Consider the following 15,576-nt stretch of genomic DNA (forward strand, 5'->3'; position numbering starts at 1 on the left):
TCTGTTTCCACGGCTGATCACACACAAGCTCAGATTCTGGGGTCGCTTTTTGAATTTTATTGGCTACAGGGGAGGGCCGCCTCCATGTCACCGGGGTGCTCACAGTTTCTTCAGCCACTCCATGCTTGGGCCCTGGGGGTCCTGGGGGTGGCTGGGCACGTCGGGCATGCTCCCATCATCTCGGAGGGGCACTGTGGGGCAGGAGGGTGGGCCACTAAGACCAGCAGATCTTGGGAGGCCCATGAAGGCTAGTCTGTCAGTTCATATTCAAAGAGGGAATGGGGACCCCAGGGAAAAGGTGAAAGAGGGGACACAGAAGCAGGGAGATAGAGACCCAGAGGCATGGAAAAGCACAGAGAGAGACAGAATGACAAAAATCCAGAAAGGAATACAAATCTGGAACAAGAGAAACTCACAAGTGCAAAACAGACAGGAAATGAGTTTCATGGCACATGGATTAGATCTCAGAAGAAAAAAGAAAGTCCAATACACAACTAATGAATCATCGAGCCTTACATCGGAAACCGGGGATGTACTGTATGGTGACTAACATAATATAATAAAAAAATCATTAAAAAAAAAAAAAAAGTCCAGCCCACACTGCAGACCCCTGCAGAGGAAAGACCTGGCCATGATTATTCCTCCCCCAGCACAGGGAGGTTACCCCCCCGGACCCCACTCCCGCTTGGGGCCAGCCCTCCAGCTCCAACTCACCTGGATAGTTGTAGGGCGTGACCTGGTTGATCATGGTGGCGTATTTGGTGAAGGGGCTGAGGGTGGGCAGAATTACAGCTGTGGAGAGACAGGGTGAGGCCCCGGGGAAGGTGGCTTTCAGGCAGGGGTGGGAGAGGAAGGGGCAGAAGCTGAGCCTTGGGGGCGCCTGGGTGGCACAGCGGTTGGGCATCTGCCTTCGGCTCAGGGCGTGATCCCGGCGTTATGGGATCGAGCCCCACATCAGGCTCCTCCGCTATGAGCCTGCTTCTTCCTCTCCCACTCCCCCTGCTTGTGTTCCCTCTCTCGCTAGCTGTATCTCTCTGTCAAATAAATAAATAAAATCTTAAAAAAAAAAAAAAAAGAAGAAGAAGCTGAGCCTTGGCAAACTGGGAGTCAAGTACATGGGAGGAGGGGAGCAGGGAGGTCCTGCCCCTCCAAGAGACCCCTTGGCATTCTGGGATCCCCATTTATCAGCAGGAGAGGGGGTGGGAGCAAGCAATTCAAGGAAACATGGAACCTAGAGGCCACAGGGGAGGGAAGACATGGGGGTGGTCACGGAATGAGTGCATGAGTGTAGAGGTGGTCAGGGAGCACAAGGTGGTGGGTGAGAGGAGTGTTTGGGAATCTTCCAGAGGAATCACGAACTGTTTCAAACTGAGGAAATGAGGGTTGTACAAGGATTCGTCACTGGGAAATTACAGCCCACCCAGGTGGGAGCCAGGAGTCTGGGGGGCAGGGGTAGAGGGTAAAAGCAATGTTCCAGGCCAGCACTGTCTGATAGAAATATAAGAGCCACATACTTAGCTTCAAACCTTCTAACAGCCACATTAAACATAAAAGATACAAATTAATTTTTAAAATTATTTAAACTGGTATATTGAAAACATCATTTCAACAGATAACATGAAAGGAGTGGAGATACTTTAAAGACTTGTCATATACTCTGCAATCCAGTGTGTACGGGACACGACCGAAACGGGTACCAGCTCAGCTCATATGAGCTCCGTCTCAGGCGCTCAGTGGCCAGTGTGGCCCGTGGCTGTCTTAAGGGACAACTGCTCTAGAACCTCACCCGCGGCGTGTGGCCTACAGACCAGCAGTACTGACAAGATCTGGGGACCCGGGAGAAATGCTGCATTCCCTGCCCCATCCATCCCAGACCTATGCAACGGCAGCCTGCATCTCAACAAGATCTGCCACACATTCTAGAACAGAGGCTGTCAATACAATCACTGAGGGATTTCACAGGATTCCCCAGCCCCACCTCCACCCCACTCAGCTCCACACTGAACATGGTGGGGGGCGAGGCTGGAAAGTGGGTAGGATTCGGACATTTACTTTTGTCGCTCAGGTGTTTTTAATGCACAGCCGGGGCTGATAACCTCTCCTTTGGGGGATCATGGACCTTCTGGGTAGGTCTGTACGAGGTGGAAGGGTCTGGTGAAGGGGTCATAATATCGGGGATGGGGCGGGCAAGGGGTCGTCGTGCGGGCGCTGACACACAAGGGAGCCACAGAACGTTGAGGGGGACAGGATGGAACGCTAGTGGGGAGCGACGGGGCCTTGGGGCAGGGTGGGGCGATGCAGGCTCACGCACCGAGGCCCCCGATGGTGAAGGACGCGACCAGCACCGGCTCCTTGGCCCAGGCATCCTTGAGGAAGGTGGCGAGTCCTGGAGGGGCGGGTGAAGAGGGTCAGTCCTGCAGGGGACGCCCCCGGTGACCTCTAACCCTCTCGCGCCGCCCCTGTCCTGGAGGAACCCTCTCGTGACCTTGGCGTCCTCCTCCCAACCGGACCCCACCACCTCCACGGAGGCTCTGCCGCGCCCCAGCCCCGGCACCCCCCGGGGCTCCCGGAACCAGCGGACCCCGTGCGACGGCTGGGCCCTTACTTACTGCCCGCCATCTTGGTCGCGGCGGCGGCAAGCACGCGGAGCACTCTGGGAGTTGTGGTCCAGACGCCGGAGTTTCCGCTTTCTGAGTCTGCGCGTGCACCCTGGCACGGAACTGCGGTCCAGGGCGGGGACGAGGACGCGGAGCAGTCTGGGAGTTGTGGTCCCCGCGCGCGAGCCCCAGCTATCTGAGTCCGCGCGTGCGCACTAGCGCAGAACAGCTGTCAAGCTGCCGCGGAAACGCAGGCGGCGCTGCAGATTTAAGGGCAAACCTGTCTCCCCGCCTAGGAGTCGGGCCTGAGGAGCACTCCCAGGATTCCAGCTGCGACCCATCCAAGGCCGAACGCAACAGTCTTCATTTTAGAGTTTACTCATGAAAGCCCATTCTACAGATGGAGGAACGGAGGCCGGGAGAGGACAAAGGACAGCTATCATTTGAGGTCGCAGCTCAAAATCAGTTCGTTCTGGAAGCTTTACCTCTCATCCCAGAAGGGTTAGGGGTCTTCCGTGGATTCTCGCAGTGCCATATGTGACCTCTATGGTAGCTCGCTTTTCTTTTCTTTCTTTTTTTCTTCTTTTTCTTTTTCTCTTTCTTTTCTTTCTTCTTTTTTTTAACTCAGCTGGTTGGCCTCTGTCTTTACATCAGACTGGGAGATGCTCTAGGGCAGTAATGGGGTCTGACTCCTCTCTGTGCTCCCAGAATAGCGCAGCACAGCGTCCGACACATAATAGGTGCTAGTTTTTAGTCTTTTTTTTTTTTTTTAAGTTTAATTGGTGAACACAAGTGGTTATGACTGCCCCTTCTCCCAGGTTTTCCACAGCACCATGGGGCTGTGACACAGTCAGCCAGAGGCCCCCACTTCCCTCCTCCCTTCCTTAAACAGAACTCTGGCTCTGGCTTTCTGACACTGCATTTCCTGAGAGGTGAGCGGGCACAGCTGAGCCCTGGCTCCTCCTTCTGCTCCAGCCGAGATCTGCCCGCCATGGCTCTGGTGCTGACCCTCCAGCTGCTGACTCTCTGTGAGCCACCCCACCCCCTTCACCCTGGGTCCCAGGCTGGTTGGGGCGCAGAGAGAGAGGCTCTGGGGACCTGGACACCCTGAGTAGGGAGGGGGAAAGGAAGAGGGCTACTGAGTCTCCCTAAGGGCAGATGCAGGATAGTCAGGCAGCACCAGCTGAAGGCTCAGAATTCTAGACCAGAACAAGGGGACAGGACCCAGATCCTTGGGCCCTCACACAGAAGGACACATGGGTCCTGAATTCCTATTCCTGGACAAGGAGAGCGTGGGGGCAGGATTCTCTGGGTCCTGAGGCAGGAGGGTGTTAAGGACCTGAACTCCTGTGGATAGCAAGTGTGGAGTCCTAGATTCTGATGTAGGAAGACGACGAAGCCAGAACACCTGGGTCTCTGGAAAAGGAGGGAGCTGGGGACCCAGACTCCTGACCCCCAGGGAGGAGACACTGTGGGCTCAGAGCACTGTCTCCTGGAAAATATGGAGTCCAAGGGTCTGAACACTGGGTGTAGAGGCAAGAGAGGGCTGGGGCCAGACTTCAGGCTTCTGAAGTAGGTGGGGAGTAAGAACCTCGAGTTATGGCTACTGACAGAGGGCACATGGGTAAGATTCCTGTTTCCAAGAGGAAGGATTTAGATTCCTGAGTTTGCAGTGAGGTAGGACTGGGAGAAGCCTAGGGCTTTGAAAAGACTTAGCCTGTCCACCTTCTACAGGGCCTCTGTGTCATGCAGACATCACTCCAACTGGTGAGTAATATCTCCCCTCCATTCACCTGTAAGCTGCTGACAGCCCATTTCCAACTACTCAGATTTTATTTTGGTGCTCAGCCTCACCCCAGATTTCCAGATTTCCCTTCCACTCCTCCCTTCTTTCATCTTTTCCTTCCTTCCCTCCCTCCTTCCTTTCTTTCCTTATCTTACTCCCTTTAGTGACAGCATAGGTGAGCAGTGAAGACCAAACTTTGGAGCTAAAGGGACCTAAGCTGCAACCCCACTTTCACCATATTATTCATTTACAACTTTGAACAAACCACTGCTTGCTCCTCAGTTTCCTTCTTTGTGAAATGGGCTATTGTGAGGATTTAATAAAATCGCCCATGTGTATGGAGTGCCTGGCTGGCTCAGTCGGTAGAGCACGCGACTCTTGATCTTGGCGTTGTGAGTTTGAGCCCCATGTTGGGTGCAGAGATTATTTTAAAAAATAAAAGTATTTAAAAATGAATTTAAAAATCACATAAAACCCTTGACTCAAAGCATGGCATAGTGCAGGTCTCAAGAAACAGGACCTCTGGCAATGCTAATTATCCCCCCGTTTGGAAACCAATTTCCACAAGAGTACGATCCTCCACGCTGAGACAGCCTTGAGTTTCTTTCCAGGTTTTCTGATTGGTGAGACCTCTTTCTCTCACCACCCCCCCCCCCATTACACTACAACTTCAACTAAGAATCGTCTGGAAAACCACTGATACCTTAGCTATCAATTTATTTTAATTATTTTTAAAATGATAAAGCTAACATATATTCATGGTTTAAAAAATTACTCCCAAAGGACATATAACCTCCCTTTTCCCCTTCCTCATCTTCCTTCAATAAGCTCTGAATCCTTACAAAAAATTTCCATGCATTTAGACACATACATGTATTTATATACTCCTTTGTTTTCTCGCCAAGGGAAAATTGATTTTTCATGACTCATACTGTTTTGCATCTTACATTTTTTCACTTTACAATCTCTCTTGGAGACGTTTCCATTTTATTATAACTAACTAAACTTTTTAAACTGCGATACAACATTTGCCATTGTATGGCTGGATTCTAGTTCACTTGGCCCTCTTGGTGTATATTTAGGTTGTTTCCAGTGTCCTTCCCCAGCCTCACCCTAATCAATGCTTCAAGGAGTACTCCAGTGTGAGCTTTGTTGCCCATGTACGTACAGTTGTCTAGGGTGAAACAGTGGAATTATGAGGGCATGCCCTTTGTGTATTTAGACAGAAAGGATGAACTGCGTTCTCAAAAGGTACACTCAAGGGAACCTAACTACCCGTTTCACTATATCTTCACCCAAACAGAGTATAAACCATCGTTTTAATTTTTGACAACCTGGTAGGCAACAAATTTTACTGTTGTTTTAATTTTTTTTAATGATTACTAGTAACATTAAGCAACTTCCCCCCTCCCCATGTGTTTTCATCCATTGGACTTCCTCTTCTGTGCACTGCCTGATTCATAGGTTTTGCCCAGTTTTCAACTCTGCTGGGTTTGGGATTTCTTTCTATACTCTTAATCTATGTGATTAATGAATAAGGCATTTCTGCCAGTGCTGTTGCTGGTTTTCTAGCCCTATCTGTCCCTTCTCATACACAACTTTAAACTTTTGCCGACATCAAATTAATTAACCTTGTCTCTTCTGAATTTTTTGTTTTATATTTTAAGGTGGCTTTCTCTACCCCCAAGATAAATATATTTTCCTATATTTTCTTTTACTACTTTTACAGCAAAACAAAACAAAACAAAACAATGTAGGTTTTAATTAACCTGGAATTGGTCTTGGGGAATTTAGTCTGCGGTAGGGATACAACTAACTTATTTCCTTCCTTCCTTCCTTCCTTCCTTCCTTCCTTCCTTCCTTCCTTTTCCTTTCTTTCCTTTCTTTCTCCCAAATAGCAAGTTTTGGCAACTACTGAAATATGTTGAAAATGTTACAAATAGTCTGAAGAGCAATTTAAAATTACAGATTTCTGGGACCCAATCCCTTGACATTATGTTTAAAAACCATGCAGTAAAGCTCAGGAGTTGCCCTGCTACTCTAATTTGCAGCTAGTCCTTACAGTCCTTAACCAGGGTCCAGCATCTCCCCTACTTTACAAGCAGGAAACTAAGGATGAGAAAGAGGCAGGGATTGCCCCAGGTGATTCTCTTCCCACCCCATCTCCTCAGGCTCCCAGGAAACCCAGGGACCTAGCAGCCCTGTTTATTCAGTCCCCCCAGCCTTATACTCCAAGCCATGGCTGAAGGCTCAGCCTGCTGCAATTGTAACCCCTGGGGTCAATGTGACCTTGAGGTGCCAGGCACCTCAACCTGCCTGGAGGTTTGCACTCTTCAAGTCTGGAGAGATCACCCCTGTGCTGTACCGGGACGTGTCCATGGAGCTAGCAGAGTTCTTCCTGGAGGAGGTGACCCCAGCCCAGGGGGGCAGTTACCGCTGCTGCTACCGGAATCCAGGCTGGAATCTGGGTGTCTGGTCTCACCCCAGTGACACGCTGGAACTGCTGGTGACAGGTGAGGTCCTGGGGTGGGAGGGGGGGAGAAGAAGGGACTTTGGGGAGTGATGAGGGAGGGAGAAGGAGAGACAGCGAAATACAGGGAAAGAGATACTAAAAGAGACATATAGAGACAGGCTTGTACAATGACCCAGAGCAAAAACAGCTACGTGGGGAGAGAAAGAGAAACAGGGGTGGTTCTTAACCAGGGACGATGTGCCCCCCAGGTGACCTTTCTGGCAATATCGGGGGGCATTTTTGGTTGTCACTACTACCAGAGATGCTGCAAAACATCCAACAATGCACAGGACAGCCCCCATCCTCACCCCATACAACAAAGAATCATCCAGATTTATCCCAAATGTCCCGAGTGCTGAGATTAGGAAACCTTGGGAGAAAGCCAGAAACGCCAGAACAAACACTTCCAGAGACGCTGCCTCCGGGATCCAGGGTAGTGAAACATAGGACAGGGAGATTAAAACAGGGACACAGAAAGAATTTTAGCGAGGCTCCGGCAAAGAGAGACAAGGGGACATCCAGGGAGGGAGGACAGAGACACAGAGAAAGGCGTGTCCTGGGGGATGAAGACACAGGGGGAGTCAGGGATAACGAGCAAAGGGCACAGAGACCGACCTGGAGGCGGAGAAACTGTGGGAGACACTGGCAGAGATAAAGAGAGACACGGGGTGGGGGAGAGAAGTGCAGAGAGAGAGGTAGAGGCTGGGGGGCCGGCTGACAGCGGAGAGGAAGTGAGGGAGGGAGAGGGAGATGGAGGAGAGGGCGGGAAGGAGGCCGGTGGAGGCGGAGGACAGGGCAGGAGGGAAGCAGAGGGAGCGGGTCCGGAGGCGGCGGCAGGGCAGCGCCAGCGCTCGTCCCGGTCCGTGCCCCTCGCAGACCAGCTGCCGGCCCCGTCGCTGGTGGCGCTGCCCGGGCCGGTGGTGGCTCCCGGCACCAACGTGAGCCTGCGCTGCGCGGGCCGCCTGCGCGGCATGAGCTTTGCGCTGTACCGGGTGGGCGTGGCGGCGCCGCTGCAGTACCGCGACTCCGCCGAGCCGTGGGCCGACTTCCCGCTGCCCGGCGCCAGCGCGCCCGGCACCTACAGCTGCTACTACCACACGCCGTCCTCCCCGTACGTGCTGTCGCTGCGCAGCGAGCCGCTGGTCATCAGCGCCGACGGTGAGGGCAGCGCGCCCCGCCCCAGCCCCTGTTCTCCAGCCCCGGGGGTCCGGGCCCCCGGTTCCACCCTGCTCCCCAGCCCCAGGCATCTGGATCCCCAGCCTCTCCCTGCTCCCCAGCCCCAGGGGTCTGGATCCCCAGCCTCTCCCTGTTCCCCAGCCCCAGGGGTCTGGATCCCCAGCCTCTCCCTGCTCCCCAGCCCCGGGGGTCCGGGCCCCCGGTTCCTCCCTGCTCCCCAGCCCCAGGGATCTGGATCCCCAGCCTCTCCCTGCTCCCCAACCCAGGGGTCCGGGTCCCCAGCCTCTCCCTGCTCTCTAGCCTGGGGGTCAGGGCCCCCAAACCCTCCCTGCTCCTCAGCCCGGGGGCCCGTGCCCCCACCCTGTTCCTCCCTGCTCCCCAATCTAGGGGTCAGGACCCTCCCCTCTCCACCCCAAATCCAGGAGTCCAGGACCCCTGCTCCCATCGACCCACCACACTTTGAGACTGGGAGCTGTGTCCCCAGTCTCACCCTGGAGGTTCAAGACCCAGAGGGCAGGCCCAGGCTGTGGGTTCCGGAGCTGAAGGCCTCTCTCTCTTGCTGTCCTTCAGGCTCAGGCTCCTTGGACTACACGCAGGGCAACCTTGTCCGCCTGGGGCTGGCTGGTCTGGTGCTCATCTCCCTGGGCACACTGGTCGTTTTTGACTGGCGCAGCCAGGGTCACGCCCCACGCAGTGTCAGGCCCTGAGGCCAGGAAGACTGGATACAGATGCTTCACAGTGTGAGAAGACCTCCCAGAGATGGAAAGAAGAAACAGGGATTCTTGGGGTTCGACTGGACCTTCCAAGAGCCCCACAGTCCTTCTGGCTAAACCCAGCTTCTGGGTCATAATAAGCTTCTACTGTGTCTAGGTCCCTTCTGGGTCATTCTTCTAGTGGATCAGGGGAAGGCTCTACCCATGGTTAAGGCTTCCTAGTCACGAGGCCTGGGTTCGATTCCCAGTGCCACTGCTCACTCACTGGGTTATTAGGAAAGAAACCTTCCCAAGTCTCAACTGCCTTGACTGTAAAATGGGCTCACTGATAAGACCCACCTCATAATCTTGTTGTAGGATTAAGAGGGCAATACACACGAAGCCCTTAAAAGTGACTGGCCCATAGTAAATGCTCAATAAATGTTAGCTATCCTGTAACTGCGGTTTCTACCAGATGCTCGGGGCCGGAATGAAGTTAGCGCTTCTCCATCCCATCGTGCATGCTCCCGCTGAACTTTTAAGCAATTCACTGCCATTGCCTTCATGACATCGTTCTTGGTCGCCAAACAAACCTCTTCCAAACCCCTCCTCAGACCTTCCCCAAAGGTAGACCAAGATCTGATCGAGGAGAACATTCTTCCCTAGTTAAAGCTTCACTGGTGGGCAGTGCAGGCTGCTTTCTTGAACCGCCATTATGATTAAGTGGAGTCCATTGCCAAGGCAACAGCAAATGCCGTGTGCGCAGCAGAGCTGTGACCTGGACATTTCTACATGGCACCTGGCCTGCTTCCCACGGGGTCTTGGCTGCCTTCACAGTGGTAAAGATAATGCAAACCATTCCCCCTTGCGGCCCATTTGCTCTCCCCTCTCTTTCTGGAAGGCCTGACTACATTCAGTTTCTCCTGAGTTTATTAACTTCTATTTTAATCTTGGTAACCTGGATGCCTTTAACATCCTCACACACACATTTTCTGTCTCTAAGCACTTCTTACCGTTCAACACTTGTGTTCCTTTCTTGCTTTATGCCCAATTTTGGATGGAACATATATCTTCTTCTATTGTTACTAAATTTTCCACCTTCCCCTCCTCCTCTCCCCACTTTATGAAGGAGAGGATGCCTTCCATTTTTTTGGGCAGCTCCAGCTCCAGCACCCACTAGGGGGATAGCCTTGAGCAATCTATAGACCCTCCTGAATTTTTTTTTTAAAGATTTTATTTATTTATTTGACAGAGAGAGACAGCCAGTGAGAGAGGGAACACAGCAGGGGGAGTGGGAGAGGAAGAAGCAGGCTCCCAGCAGAGGAACCTGATGTGGGGCTCGATCCCATAACGCCGGGATCACGCCCTGAGCCGAAGGCAGACGCTTAACGACTGCGCCACCCAGGCGTCCCAGACCCTCCTGAATTTTTATCCATGAAAGAGGAAACTAAAAATATCTACGATGTGGGTTCAAGATAAACAAGGTAACTTGTCCCCAACATGTGCAGAGAGATCATAAAAGCTCAGATCAGCAGTTTCAACCTACCCCCCATGAGTAGGAAGCAAAGCTTACACACATCCATTTACATCTATAAACTAGAATTCAAGTTCTATGAAGCAATATTCACTTCTCTTTCATTATAATCTATTTTATTAAAAATTCTGATCGTGACTCCTTTCATTGATGGAACAATTCCCTAACACCCACGGTCAAACACGACTTGAGGAAGTTGAGCAATATTTGTTGGTGTTCTTTGGTTACAGAAACTGATCTCTGGACTTGTATAAAGACTGGGAAATTCAAAATACGGATAAACAGCATTAAACAATGCTATTTCAACACCCAGTTCTCCAGTGGTTGAGATTTGGGTACTGCAATTAAGCAGAACTGAAATTTGAAGTCAAGTTAGCCACCTGGTTCACTGACTTGCTGAAGAGATGGGAGGAGAGGCTCCAAGCTGGACGTTCTGGGTTTGTACTTAATATCAATGTGGGACTCCCGTGGAGCATATCCTGGGCAATCTCCCTGTGAACTGCATGTGGATGTGGAAGTCAAGGGAGAAGCAGGGACCCAGATTCCCAGGAGGGAACCAGACCTGGATGGGGCTGCAAAATCATCAAATCCAGTCTTCTCATGTTGCAGATGGGAAAATGGTGGAATGCAGGGGTGGCATGCAGCTCCCCCATAGTAATACGGGAAGTCAGGGGCACATCAGGGAGGTTCCCCGTGAGTTTGTACTTCAACTCGGCTGCATGTATTCATTCATTGGTTCCGTTACTATTCAACCACTCATCCCACTCACTCATCCATCCATTTGTTCACTGATTCTCATCGTTGTTTCTTTCTAGCCATCCATCCATCCATCCATCCATCCCCTTTCCTCTTGCTCTTATTTGAATATGTATTCTTCCTTTTGCCCTTACCCATCATCCATTCATTCTTACATCCATTCATCCGTTCCTCCCTTTATTAATGAGTTAATCAATTTATTAATCCACTCACCTATTTATTATACTCACTCAGTATCCATCAACCAACCTTTGCATTTATTTATCCAACAAACCTGAAGATCTCTCCTTCATAATGAGGGGAGAGGGGGAGGGGGAGTTGGAAAATTCAGTAACAACAGAAGAGGATGTATGCTCCATCAAAATTAGGCATAAATCAGGAAAGGAACACATGAGTGTGGCGTGGTGAGAAGTGCTCTGAGGTGGAAAATGTGTGTATGAGGATGAGAAAGGAATCAAGGTTAGCCAGATGAAAAATACAATATTATTGACAGATAATATTATTATTTTTATTTTTATTTTTTAAAAAGATTTTATTAATTTATTTGACAGAGATAGAGACAGCCAGTGAGAGAGGGAACACAAGCAGGGGGAGTGGGAGAGGAAGAAGCAGGCTCATAGCAGAGGAGCCTGATGTGGGGCTCGATCCCACAACACCGGGATCACGCCCTGAGCTGAAGGCAGACGCTTAACCGCTGCGCCACCCAGGCACCCCTATATTATTATTTTTAAAACAAATTTTTTTAAAGATTTATTCATTTGAGAGAGCAAGTGAGTGAGAGAGAGAGAGAACATGAGCAGTGGGGAAAGGCAGAAAGAGAGGGAGAAGCAGACTCCATGCTGAGCAGGGAGCCTGATATGGGGCTCGATCCCAGGACCTTGGGTTCATGACCTGAGCTGAAGGCAGATGCTTAATCAACTGAGCCACCCAGGCACCTGGTAGATAATATTATTAGTAGAATATTAGTGTTTTTATTTTTAAAGATTATTTATTTAAAGATTTTATTTATTTGTTTGAGAGAGAGAGAGCATGCACAAGTGGAGCGAGCTGCAGAGGGAGAGGGAGAAGCAGACTCCCCGCTGAGCAGGGAACAGATGCGGGACTTGATCCCAGGACCCCAGGATCATGACCTGAGCCAAAGGCAGACACTTAACTGACTGAGCCACCCAGGCGTCCCTATTTATTTTAGAGAGAGAGAGAGCACATGCAAGTGTGGCAAGAGGCAGAAGAAGAGGGAGAAAGAATCCTCAAGCAGAATCCCCACTGGGTGTGGAGACTGACACAGGGCTTCATCCCAGGACCCCGAAATCATGACCTGAGCAGAAACAAAGAGTCGGCGGCCCAATCTGCTGAGCCATCCAGGTGCCCCTGTCACTTCCACTTTTGAATGAGGAAGAGAAAGGGGGATATTATCACATTCAACTATTGCAAAGAATTTACCGTTCTTGAGGCAGTGGTTCCTTTTTTTTTTTTTTTTAAGATTTATTTATTTTAGAGAGGGTGGAGGGGCAGAGAGAGGGAGAGAATCTCAAGCAGACTCCCTGCTAAGCATGGAGCCTGATGTGGGGCTTGATCCCACAACTCTGAGATCACAACCTGAGCCGAAACCAAGAGTCAGATGCTTCATTGACTGAGCCACCCAGGTGCTCCCAGGCCGTGGTTCCTTTTACCTGTCACCCACAAATGCTCAGCACTTGCAGGGTGTTCATAATGAGACGGTGACAGATCTGCTCCCAGCTCTCCTTTCTACTCGCTCGCGCCTGGTCTACCGCCCTCAGCCTTCTGGTCTCAGATTAGATGCCGTTTCCACTGCAAACTGCTGCCTGGCCCGTCTGTGTTCCCACAGTGCCCTGTTGTACCCGAATTGAATATGTGCACTGTATTCAGATTCTCTCTCTCCCAGACTAGACCGCAAGCTCCTCCCAGGAGGGACCAGGTCGTTGCATCTCTGTGTGTGTCCGGGGCCTGGCACGGGCCTGAGGAAACAGGCACAGTGTGGTTGGGTGAGCTCAGCACGCTGAAGATGATCTAAGAGAGCTCTGTGCAGGGGGCAGAACGATGTCCCCCCCAACATGTCATGTCCCGATTCCTGGAACCTGTGAAAATGTTGTACATGGCCAAAGGGACTTCACAGGTGTGACTAAATTCAGCATCAGGAGCTGGTGTGGGGGGGGTGTTATCCTGGATTATTTAGGTGGGTTCCATGCAGTCACAAGGGTCCTTATTGTAAGAGGGAAGAGGTCAGAGCCAGGGAAGGGAGTGTAGACACGGAAGCAGAGGGCACGTGACGCAGGGTCACAAGCAAGAAACGTCAGCTCCTCTAAAGCCGGAAAAGTCGAGGAATTGGATTCTCCCCTAGAGCCTCCAGAAGGAAGGCAGCCTCTCAACCCATTTTGGACTTCTGACCTCCAGAACAGAAAGATAACAAATTTATGTTTAGGCCACTAGTTTGTGACAATTTGTCGCAACGGCAATAGCAAAACAAATCCTATTAGTTTCAATGAAACCTCTTTCCTTTTCTCACAAACCCAGGCATGGTCACCCTAAGGATTTCCGTTTTTGTCCCCAACCCTGCTTGCCCCAAGTTCCCATTCATCCACTTGGCACACATTTATTCCATATGCCGACCACGTGTGGGGCACTGTGCTGGGCGCTGGGGACAAGCGGGGAGTGACAGGCATAAACCCTGCCCTCATGAAGCTCGCGGAGGAAAGCATTAGCCAAACTGCTACAAACTGTATTGATTAGGGAACATTTTAAGCTGCTGTAACAAACAGACCCCCTCCAAGGAAGAAAACTATGTAATTTTATTTCTTGGGGCGCGTGGGTGGCTCAGTCGGTGAAGCGTCTGCCTTCGGCTCAGGTCATGATCCCAGAATCCTGGGATCGAGTCCCACATCGGGCTCCTCCTGCTCTGTGCGGAGCCTGCTTCTCCCTCCCCCTCTGCCTGCCACTCCCCGTGCTTGTGCTCTCTCTGCCAAATAAATAAAAAATCTTTTTAAAAAATTTATTTCTCTTTCACTTAACAGTATATAGTTGAAACAGTCTAGGGCCATTTATCAATAGCTTTGCTTTTGTCAAAATGTGGCTTTCCTGTGTGGTTCTGAGCCAGCACAAAAGAAGGAAGAGTGAGAGAGAATAAGAGAGAGAGAGAGAGATCATGCAATCGTTTCTAAAGAGTAGGACCCAGGATTTGAACATGTCTCTTCTGCTCTCATCCCATTGGCCAGAACTCAGTGACATGGCCAGGTCTAGCTGCAAAAGTGGCTAGGCTATATAGCATGTGCCCTTCTAAAAATGGGAGGGGGGTTTCTATTACTTAAAGGAAGAAGGGAAATGTGGATGCTAGGAAACCGTGAGCCATCTCCATCAGTACAACTATAGCAAAAAAGAAGAGGGAGATTTGAAAGCCTATAATCGAGGATTTGATCTAGGCTTGGAGATCTCTGATGGCTTTGCTGAACTGCAGAGGTGAGATCTGAAAGCTGAGCAGACTTTTAACTAGGTGAAGGTGCTGGAAGGGTGTTCTAAGCAGAGGGAATAGCATGTGCTAAGGCCCTCCCCCCCACCCCCGGCGGAGGAAGCAAGGTGACAGTGGTTGAGACGGAAGTTGTGTCCTACTGCCATCTTGTGGTCACACCTTTTTCCTTGAAATCCCTGAACTCCTTAACAGGTGCGTCATAGGACTGTAGTCATCCTATTCTGGCTGGACATCGAGTTGTGAATGGCAATGACCAGTGTCACTTCCAAGCTGGAGCATTTAACTGTAAGAACTCCCTCCTCCCCACTCCGCACTCCCTCCTCTCTTAGACACAGTGACCAGCAACGTTGGAGATGGTGGCGGCTCCACTGGTCTGGGTGCCTGAGGGACAAGGATGAATCGGGCCCCCTGCCAGCTGTTTCTACTATAGTCTCCCAGCCCCACCCGGCTCTAGGCACTCCTCCTAGGAGCCCATCAATATGACCATCTTTTTGTCCACCTGTCTTGGTCAACTCAGGCTTTTAAAAAAAGCCATACACTGGGTGGCTTGAACAACAGAAACTTCCTTCTCATAATTCTGGAGGCTGCTCCCAGAGATCAGAGGGTCAGCATGGTTCTTGTGAACGCCCTCTCCCTGGCCTGCAGGTGGCCTCTTGTACCCTCAGAAGGCAGGGGGAGGGGGGAGGGAGGACAGGGAGGGAGAGAAAGAGACTTGACCAGGATGGGGGCTGGTCATCAGAAAGACCAGCCATGAAACTAGGAGCTTGAAACCTTCAGCACTACCCCCATTTCTGGGGAGAGGGGAAGAGGCTCGATATTGAGTGATTAACACAACGGCCAACAATTTAATCAATCATGCCTTTGTAATGGAACCTCCATAAAACCCCCTAGATGAAGGAGAAAGATCTTTCTGAGTCATAAAGATGATTTACGAAATCTGATTAGGGGCACCTGGGTGGCTCAGGTGGTTAAGCATCTGACTCTTGATCTCAGCTCAGGTCTTGATCTCAGGGTTGTGAGTTCAAGCCCCGCATTGGGCTCT

General features: G+C 50.9%; 2 protein-coding genes across 3 annotated transcripts; one reads left to right on the forward strand and one right to left on the reverse strand.

The window, feature by feature from the left end:
- Positions 1-42: 42 nt before the first annotated feature.
- Positions 43-2,735, reverse strand: NDUFA3 (NADH:ubiquinone oxidoreductase subunit A3). Its single transcript, XM_008701584.2, has 4 exons — positions 2,610-2,735; positions 2,312-2,386; positions 715-792; positions 43-191 (listed from the first exon to the last, which is right to left on the reverse strand). The coding sequence occupies exons 1-4, from the start codon at positions 2,617-2,619 to the stop codon at positions 100-102; spliced, it is 255 nt and encodes an 84-aa protein (XP_008699806.1). The 5' UTR covers positions 2,620-2,735; the 3' UTR covers positions 43-99.
- A 172-nt stretch (positions 2,736-2,907) lies between these two features.
- Positions 2,908-9,219, forward strand: OSCAR (osteoclast associated Ig-like receptor). Of its 2 annotated transcripts, none has more exons than XM_040633880.1 (5): positions 2,908-3,625; positions 4,332-4,364; positions 6,555-6,896; positions 7,772-8,053; positions 8,642-9,219. In XM_040633880.1, the coding sequence occupies exons 1-5, from the start codon at positions 3,589-3,591 to the stop codon at positions 8,776-8,778; spliced, it is 831 nt and encodes a 276-aa protein (XP_040489814.1). In that variant the 5' UTR covers positions 2,908-3,588; the 3' UTR covers positions 8,779-9,219. The 2 variants fall into 2 exon arrangements, with proteins under 2 accessions (XP_040489814.1, XP_040489813.1); XM_040633879.1 differs by having other exon boundaries at positions 3,490-3,625; positions 6,597-6,896.
- The last annotated feature ends 6,357 nt before the right edge of the window (positions 9,220-15,576 follow it).

The sequence above is a fragment of the Ursus maritimus genome, unplaced genomic scaffold (assembly GCF_017311325.1).
Source record: "Ursus maritimus isolate PB19 unplaced genomic scaffold, ASM1731132v1 scaffold_19, whole genome shotgun sequence".
Lineage (NCBI taxonomy): Eukaryota > Metazoa > Chordata > Mammalia > Carnivora > Ursidae > Ursus > Ursus maritimus.

Bases quoted from the DNA above. Each gene is read 5' to 3' on its own strand.
- NDUFA3 (XM_008701584.2), bottom strand. The intron at 793-2,311 runs GTGCGTGAGCCT...GTCTCTCCACAG, and splicing joins CTTCACCATCGGGGGCCTCG to CTGTAATTCTGCCCACCCTC. The intron at 192-714 runs GTGAGTTGGAGC...CCTGCCCCACAG, and splicing joins CACGCCCTACAACTATCCAG to TGCCCCTCCGAGATGATGGG.
- OSCAR (XM_040633880.1), top strand. From the start codon at position 3,589: ATGGCTCTGGTGCTGACCCTCCAGCTGCTGACTCTCT. The intron at 4,365-6,554 runs GTGAGTAATATC...CCATCTCCTCAG, and splicing joins TGCAGACATCACTCCAACTG to GCTCCCAGGAAACCCAGGGA. The intron at 6,897-7,771 runs GTGAGGTCCTGG...TGCCCCTCGCAG, and splicing joins GCTGGAACTGCTGGTGACAG to ACCAGCTGCCGGCCCCGTCG.